Here is an 8,676-nt window from a genome sequence, read left to right on the forward strand (position 1 = left end):
ATTCACCTCTAGTCTCCAAACCTTCAATCGTTCCCTGAAAACTCACCTCTTCAGACATGCTTATCAAATTCTGGACCCACCCGCATAACCTCCCTACCTAATGACATCCCCTCTGTACAGTCCACACATAACCTCACATATTTTGTCTTTCTTCACTTTCACACCCTCCTGACCCTTGGCCAACATTGCTAGGTGACCATATCATACAGTACATTAAGAACCTTTGGGGGTATATGCAATTCTGGCCGAATTGCGTCTTTTTTTTCGTCCGTTTTAGGATTCGACTGTACTCGACAGCCGAAACCCTCCGCCCGGGACCATGAATTCGACATATGCAATACAAAACGCATTCGACATTCCCCTTGTCGAATAACGGACCAATCGTCGAGTAGTGGGCGTCCTGGATTCGACTTCCCGCCGTTTTGATCCCTTTATAGGGCTTGTTTGCTGCGTGCTCAGCAGCCATTTTGTGAACCTGCAGAGAGGTGTGTGGAGGTGCTGCAGAGCTAGCAAATTGGTGTTGTTTGCTGTGGTTTTCATTTGGACACCCAGCAGGCTTTAATCCAGGATGGACAGGAGACCTGTTACCCCGGAGGAGAGTCGTTTTAGGATCGATTTCTACATTTGTAGGTAAGTACCACATGTGGTCTGGCGTTGCATGTATGTGTTTGTGTAGTGGGGGGGTGCCATGAGGTGTACATGTGGCATTGCTTTGAGGTGTTTGGGGTATGTATATGTGTGCAGGTATGTGTATATAGCTCCTGCTTGTATTGCTGCATGTTTTTTTGGGAGTTGTTTGTTTGTTGGTAGTTTTTCACGTTTTTTTTTTTCATAAAGTGGTTTTTGGGTCATGCTTTTGCATTGGTGTACCTCCAGCATGTGCAGGAATATTTTTGGCTTGTTTGGGGTGATTTTAGAGTGTGTCGGTATCCGACATGTGGTCGACATGTGATGTCGTTTGTTCCCAAAACATGTTTTTTTGCTCATATTTTAGCACTGGTGCATTCCTGCACATGCTGGAGGTACTTTTTGGCTTGTTTGGGTTGACTTTGACCGTGTCGGTATCTGCTGTGTGGCCGACATGTGGTGTAGATTGTTTCCAAAACATGTTTTTTGCTCCTGCTTTAGCACTGGTAGACCTCCAGCATGTGCAGGGATGCTTTTTGGCTTGTTTGGGGTGATTTTAGAGTGTGTTGGTATCCGACATGTGGTCGACATGTGATGTCGTTTGTTCCCAAAACATGTTTTTTTGCTCATATTTTAGCACTGGTGCATGCCTGCACATGCTGGAGGTACTTTTTGGCTTGTTTGACCGTGACGGTATCTGCCATGTGCCCATGTGGTGTAGATTGTTTACAAAACATGTTTTTTGCTCCTGCTTTAGCACTGGTAGACCTCCAGCAAGTGCAGGGATGCTTTTTGGCTTGTTTGGGGTGATTTTAGAGTGTGTTGGTATCCGACATGTGGTCGACATGTGATGTCGTTTGTTCCCAAAACATGTTTTTTTTGCTCATATTTTAGCACTGGTGCATGCCTGCACATGCTGGAGGTACTTTTTGGCTTGTTTGGGCTGACTTTGACCGTGTCAGTATCTGCTATGTGGCCGACATGTGGTGTAGATTGTTTCCAAAACATGTTTTTTGCTCCTGCTTTAGCACTGGTTGACCTCCAGCATGTGCAGGGATGCTTGTACTGGGGTTTTGGCTTGTTTGGCTGTGGTTTTTTTCAAATGTTAATTTTTTTTTCTTGTTTGGTCCTGCTTGAGCACTGGGGTCCCAGCAGCATGACGTGTGGTTGCATGTAATTTTGTAATGTGTGTTAAATTTGTAAAAATATTTTTTTTCTTTTTACAACAGATGTCCAGGGACAAGCGGCCCCGATCCACCCCCTTCCCCCCACCCCTCAGAAGAACTTTACCTGCATAGCAATGAGGAGTGGGAGCCGACCCAGGAGGAGGATACGACCGACCAGGCATGTAGTGACCAGCCGCGGTCGTCAAGGGACCAAATGGAGAAGTCAAAGAAAAAGAAAAAGCCTAGAAAGGTAAATACTGACAACACCTGCAGACACAATAGCATCCAACTTGACACACCCTAGTTTGCGCACTGCCATGCACACCTACCGGTATCTTTGCGCACTGGCAGGGATACTGACACTCACAGGTACATACCGATCTTATTAAATGCATGTTGTTGTTTTTTAATCCCTAAAGGCAAGAAGCCAGCCAGAGGATCAGTCGGAGGAGGAAGCATCTGGTGAAGACGCAGGACCGAAGAAGCCGCGTGGACCCAGATACACTGAGGCGGAAAACTGTGCCCTAGTAGATGGCGTCGACAGGTCCTACGATGTTCTGTATGGACCAAGGGCACAGACCACAGCAGCTAAGACCAAGCGAAACATCTGGGATGCCATCGCGAGACAAGTCACTGCAGTATCTGGAAACCGCCGGAGCACCAGAAACTGCATGAAGCGGTACAGTGATTGCCGCAGACAGACCAAGAAGAAGATGGGGATTCAGCGCCGACATGAGACAGCTACGGGAGGTGGTCCGGCTCTCAATCTAAAGTGGCTACCCTGGGAGGAAGTTATTAAAAGGCGCATGAACCCTGCCATGGTCCAAGGAATTTGCGGAGGTGTGGACTCTAGCCGTCCTGCTGGCTTTCCCGAGGAGGAAGAACCGCCCAGAAGATGGAAGACGGCGGGAGACAAGCAGTCCAAAAGGAGGCCTGATGGTAAGAATACATTCAGATGAGCTGCACTAATCTTTTTTTAAAAATGTTTTTATTTGCTAATGTGTTTGTTCTTTTTCCCCAGACACGCCTGCCCAGAGGACATCACCTGCGCGCAGGACATCGGCAGTGCGCAGACCATCACCTGCGCAGCAGGCATCGGCAGCAGCGCGCGGACCATCACCTGCGCAGCAAGCATCAGCAGCGCACAGATCATCACCTGCGCGCCACACATCGTCAGCGCGCAGAAAGTCACCTGCGCGCCAGACATCAGCGCACAGAACGTCACCTGTGCGCCAGACACCGTCGGCGACCACACCACCAGCTGGGCGCCAAACTACATCTCCTGCGCGCAGGCCATCACCAGCTCGTCATCTCTCCAGGAGCTCTAGGACTGTGACCAAAGAGCCTCAACAAGACACTACCCTTGTGGACCCATCACCCGAACTGTTTGATTCTACAGGGTTAACGGATGAAACTTTTCTTGGGTTTGAAGACAGCCGTGCAGAAGTATCCAGCCAGACCCTTGAAAAGTCTCCAGAATTGAGGACAAGTGAAGCTCCTGGAGCAGCGGCACCACCGGATGGAGAAGGGTTTTATTTATTTTTGGGGAGGGGAGGAGGGGGGGCACCATTTTTGTATAGTTTATTAACTTTAATTTTTTGTTTTCTTTTGCAAACAGAGGTGCCACGGACCAGCAGCGGACTTGCGTCGGGGATTGGTTCCTTCTTCAGGCCGGATCTCCTACAGGATTCGTCGGACGACGAGGTGGAAGTGCAGCAGCCTGCTGTTTCTACATCCCTGTGTGAGTAAATATCGAATTGTGAGCCTTCAAACAAATGTATGAATGTGTATACTAATTTCTAATTTTCTTTTCAGCTGCACAAATGCAATTGGTGGCAGACGTACAGGAAGGGCAGGATCCCTCAAATGTTCAGAGGGTACACACCCTGGCAGCCGAGATGACTTCCCGCCAGGATACTTACACGAATGTCATTGGAACCAGACTGGACGCCATTGAGAAGATAATGGAGAAGATGGCAAACGGTCTGGTTGAAATGCAAAAGGCTCATGCCGACAGCACGGCCGAAATGCAAAAGACCAGATGAGAAGATCACAGGGAGACTATGGACATCCTTCACGTTCTGGTCACATCCATCAACCGGCTGGTGGATAACACATCATGCCTGGCACACAGCATTGACAACATGTCGGAGAGCCAACGACATTCGGCATCCAGCCAACAGATCATCGCAACCACACTGCAGATGATGTACGATAAGCTCCCAGAGCCAGCTCATCAACACGCTGGTGAACCACCACTTCCGCCATCACAAGCCACACGGACGCCTCCTTCCCTTCCTCCACCACCATCCTGGTATAGACGGTCACAGCTGTACCAAGGATATACAGGGATGTACCCCACCCACCAGATGCCTCCACCACCAACACCGGCCGCGTCATCTACACCCGCACGGCCACCGAGGCCAAGTCAACACACTCCCCAGCCGCCCAGGGCATCGACGCCCCATCAGGAGGAAGAAGAGGATCCGGACGGACAACCACCATAAGCCCGGTCGTATTGTTTTATTATTTACTCTTATGTTTTTCATGTTTCCCTTTCTCCCCCTCCCATTAGTTTTTTTTTCTTTTTCTTAATAATGTTATGTTTGTGTTGGGCTCCCCCACTCTCGACCGGATACTACCAAGGAGCTTTATATCTAGGCATACATGCGCGGGCATGTATGCGGGCGCGTGTGGTAACGGATGAAAGCTCCTTGTGGCTACATGTATGATGGACCAAAGAGCTATTCTGATACCACTTTTTTTTTTTTACCAAAAAACTCCTTTTTGTATTGGTGTACAATAGGCTTTCACTGTTGTGTGATTTTACTATTCACTAGTGTTTATTTTTGGCTTATTCATAGGATTGGGTGGAAAATTGAAGTGGACGGCGTAGTTCGTGTGTGCGTACCAAGGTGAGTAAAGCCATGTTTCAATGTATATATTCAATCCACTTTGGACCGCCTGCCCTTGTGGAACCACACAGCCCAGCAATGGGTCATGCTGGGCTGTGTGGTTCCACAAGTGCAGGCGTGTCAAAGTGCTGACCACTGACACCACTATTCCACTTTTGACCGCCTGCCCTTGTGGAACCACACAGCCCAGCAATGGGTCATGCTGGGCTGTGTGGTACCACGAGTGCAGGCGTGTCAAAGTGCTGACCAATGACACCACTATTCCACTTTTGACCGCCTGCCCTTGTGGAACCACACAGCCCAGCAATGGGTCATTCTGGTCTGTGTGGTTCCACGAGTGCAGGCGTGTCAAAGTGCTGACCACTGACACCACTATTCCACTTTTGACCGCCTGCGCTTGTGGAACCACACAGCCCAGCAATGGGTCATGCTGGGCTGTGTGGTTCCACGAGTGCAGGCGTGTCAAAGTGCTGACCACTGACACCACTATTCCACTTTTGACCGTCTGCCCTTGTGGAACCACACAGCCCAGCAATGGGTCATGCTGGGCTGTGTGGTTCCACGAGTGCAGGCGTGTCAAAGTGCTGACCACTGACACCACTATTCCACTTTTGACTGCCTGCCCTTGTGGAACCACACAGCCCAGCAATGGGTCATGCTGGGCTGTGTGGTTCCACAAATGTTCTTGGGAAAGGAATGAACATGACATCATTAGTGTCTTTACTTAATATGTTTTTTTTTCCACAGATATCTACACAAGAAAAGAATGTAAAGAAGAACAAACACTACTTTTTTGTTTTATTACATTTTATTTTTTATTCCAAAATAAAATACAATTATATATTTCTTCAATAAATTTTTAAAATAAGAAGTTTTGTGTGGTTTTTCTTTAAATTATTAGTAAATAAAATGTAAAATATGAGATGCAGTGGTATTGTGTTAGGTCGCCCATGGTACAGCAGGGGAACTGTTGTGTCCCTTTTCATCCATGATGATTCAAGCAACTTTGGAAGGATACTCCGCAAGACCTGTGGAAGAGAATAGTATGAGGTTCCAGCTATTGGTAATAGTGTCACCCTTCTATGGAAAAGACAAGGTACAAGCAACACTTTGACACAAGCAGGTTACAGTGGCCTTTGTCCCAAATGCAACCCTCCGCCACTTGAGTAACTACACATCCAAACATTCCCTGACGCAGCGTAAGCATTGCTGTCAGGGCATGATTGGATGTGCAGTTTTGCAAATGCCGGAGGGCTGCACTTTGGACATGCCGGGGTGACTTGGACAAGAGGGAGTTTTGGGCAATACATCTCACCTGAGGGGGGTTGTCTGCTACATGGCGGAGGTTCAGGTCAACATCACAAGTAGGTCGCCCATGCCATGGTACATCAGGGGAACAGTCGTGTCCCTTCACATCCACGCCACTTGGGAAGGATACTCCGCAAGACCTGTGGAAGAGAATAGTATGAGGTTCCAGCTATTGGTAATAGTGTCACCCTTCTATGGAAAAGACAAGGTACAAGCAACACTTTGACACAAGCAGGTTACAGCGGCCTTTGTCCCAAATGCAACCCTCCGCCACTTGAGTAACTACACATCCAAACATTCCCTGACGCAGCGTAAGCATTGCTGTCAGGGCATGATTGGATGTGCAGTTTTGCAAATGCCGGAGGGCTGCACTTTGGACATGCCGGGGTAACTTGGACAAGAGGGAGTTTTGGGCAATACATCTCACCTGAGGGGGGTGTCTGCTACATGGCGGAGGTTCAGGTCCACATCACAAGTAGGTTGCCCATGGTAGAGTTGGATAAACGGGTCCAATATTTGCAGCAACCCAACAACAGGAAAAAACAGGGGGTAACAGGTCGTCAACAGGACGAAACTTGGAAAACAGGCCTGGGAAGGTGCGTCAACAGGACGTAAAACTCTGAAATACATAAATAAAGATTTTTTTTTAGACTATTACAATCACAGTTTACACGATAATACAAATGTTACAAGTATACTCAAAGGCAGTGGAAACAAAAGCTTTGGATCAATGTCCGTCGGGAATCATCTCCTTCGTCCATACCCACCGGTAGAGCAGAAGAACGGTTCCCGCGTCGGAAAGCACTGCGACGAAGAGTCACCGGCAAACGGTTTGCGACACAAATGTTGTGTAAAATACAACATGCATTTACCATGCCGCAAACTTTTGCCGGTGAGTACAAAAGAGCACCACCGGAAGTGTCTAAACATCTAAACCGGCTTTTAAGTACACCGAAGGCACGCTCAATTATTTGCCTCAATGCTTTGTGTGTCTCTTGGTAACGTTTTTCTGCTCTACCAACAGGATTAGACAATGGGGTCAAGAGCCACGATTTGTTGGGATAACCCGCATCGCCTATGGAAATGAAAAAAATGGTGGGTAATATAAAAATAAATAAATAAAATAAAAACTAAAATAAAATACAAACAATTAAAATAAATACCTAACAGCCAGCCACCCGGCATGTTTCCTGTTTCGAAATTCTCAAACAGCGATGACTGGCTTAGGATGAAGGAGTCGTGAGACGATCCAGGAAATCCCACAAAAATATTCAAAAATTTAATGTTGACATCACAGACCGCCTGTATATTCATGGAATGGAAATGTTTTCGGTTCTGAAAACATTCTTCCGAATTCCGTGGTGGTCTGATCTGCACGTGGGTACAGTCATCGCGCCCAGAACATTGGGAAAATTGTATTTGGTAAAAAAGCCTAATTTGATCTCACGACATCCGCTGTCCGTATCTGGAAATGTGATGAACTGGATCGTCAATTTGCGGAAAGTCCTAATGACCTGGGTTATACAGCGTGACAGTGTCGACTGAAAAACCGCATGTTTGAGACAAAGTAGGCTGGAATGTGCCTGACGCCAAAAAATGTAACGTAGTCAGCAGTTTCTGGAAACCGCTGACTGCGCGATTGGTCCGTGGTTCCAGGTCGGTTTCCAACAGAGCGTACAGCGAATATATGTCGCGAGGCGATAAGCGATAATTTTGAATCACCTCGAACTCGCTGAGATCCTCCAGTTCACGCCTAGTGCGATACTGGCGTGGACGTGGAAATGAAACACGCAATACTGACTCACCCAATGCAGATATTTGCTGACTTTGATCCTGATGTTCACCAGCCCTTTCTTCCTCCATGCTTGCAGCCAGCATGAACATCACAATCTGGTCAGAAAAAGTCTCCATTATTGTAGTCAGTACAAAAATAGGATATAAATGAGTTAAAACGCAGGGATTGTCCTAAAAAAACGATTCCACAAGAGAGCTGACTGTAATGGCTGCTCGTCTCCCTGAAGTCTCAAACCCAGGAGTGAGGATAGAGGAGGGGCTTTGCAGAAGTGTATCCTGGGTAAAACTGTGGAATCATGGGTACATTTCCCTCAGCAGAGTGAAGAAAAAAATAATCTTTTGTTAAAAATCAATTAAATAATACTTGTGAGTCCAAAAAAGTCAAACCAAGTAGATAATCCCTTCAAATATAAATAGATATGCTATTAGCAATCCAAAAAGCAAAAAAATAAAATGCATTTTTACATTTTTTTTAATTAGATCCCGCCAGCAAAGTGAGGCGGACTGAAAATGACGAAATTGCTGTCGAAAAGCACTGTTGTCGAATCGACATTCTTCAATTGAATATACTTTTGTCGAAAAGCCGCATTTTGACCATTGCAGACATGTCGAATTTTGAAAATGTCGATTTGCAAAAAGTCGAATCTGAAATGTCGAAAAGTACTGTATTGCATGGACGAATCCAATTCGACATGTTTTTTTTGTCGAAAATGTCCCGTTTTTCGACTTTCCCGTCAATTCGACCGCAATTGCATATACTCCTTGGAATCTGGTAGACCTCTATGCAAAGGTAGCATCTATCCTTCTGTATCAATGCCTATTTCCCTATAGATTGTTAACTTGCGAGCAGGGCCTTCCTACCTGTT

The 8,676-nt window shown here is 46.7% G+C and overlaps 1 protein-coding gene and 1 long non-coding RNA gene across 2 annotated transcripts; one reads left to right on the forward strand and one right to left on the reverse strand.

The window, feature by feature from the left end:
* The first annotated feature begins 1,485 nt into the window (after positions 1-1,485).
* LOC135057914 (serine/arginine repetitive matrix protein 1-like) lies at positions 1,486-4,699 on the forward strand. The gene is made up of 4 exons (XM_063963624.1): positions 1,486-2,043; positions 2,213-2,732; positions 2,815-3,534; positions 3,609-4,699. Exons 1-4 carry the CDS (start codon positions 2,008-2,010, stop codon positions 3,836-3,838), a joined length of 1,506 nt encoding a protein of 501 aa, XP_063819694.1. The 5' UTR covers positions 1,486-2,007; the 3' UTR covers positions 3,839-4,699.
* An 860-nt stretch (positions 4,700-5,559) lies between these two features.
* LOC135057915 (uncharacterized) lies at positions 5,560-8,063 on the reverse strand. Its single transcript, XR_010244459.1, has 4 exons — positions 7,822-8,063; positions 6,444-6,635; positions 6,024-6,156; positions 5,560-5,736 (listed from the first exon to the last, which is right to left on the reverse strand). It is a non-coding gene; the product is annotated as an uncharacterized LOC135057915 (long non-coding RNA).
* Positions 8,064-8,676: the final 613 nt, after the last annotated feature.

Source organism: Pseudophryne corroboree, chromosome 3 (genome assembly GCF_028390025.1).
Source record: "Pseudophryne corroboree isolate aPseCor3 chromosome 3, aPseCor3.hap2, whole genome shotgun sequence".
In the NCBI taxonomy this organism is placed as follows: Eukaryota; Metazoa; Chordata; class Amphibia; order Anura; family Myobatrachidae; genus Pseudophryne; species Pseudophryne corroboree.

What these genes read in the sequence shown, in the direction of transcription:
- LOC135057914 (XM_063963624.1), top strand. Translation starts at nt 2,008, where the DNA reads ATGGAGAAGTCAAAGAAAAAGAAAAAGCCTAGAAAG. An exon ending in AAAAGAAAAAGCCTAGAAAG is followed by an intron (nt 2,044 to 2,212) that starts GTAAATACTGAC and finishes TAATCCCTAAAG; the next exon opens with GCAAGAAGCCAGCCAGAGGA. An exon ending in TGCTGTTTCTACATCCCTGT is followed by an intron (nt 3,535 to 3,608) that starts GTGAGTAAATAT and finishes TTTTCTTTTCAG; the next exon opens with CTGCACAAATGCAATTGGTG.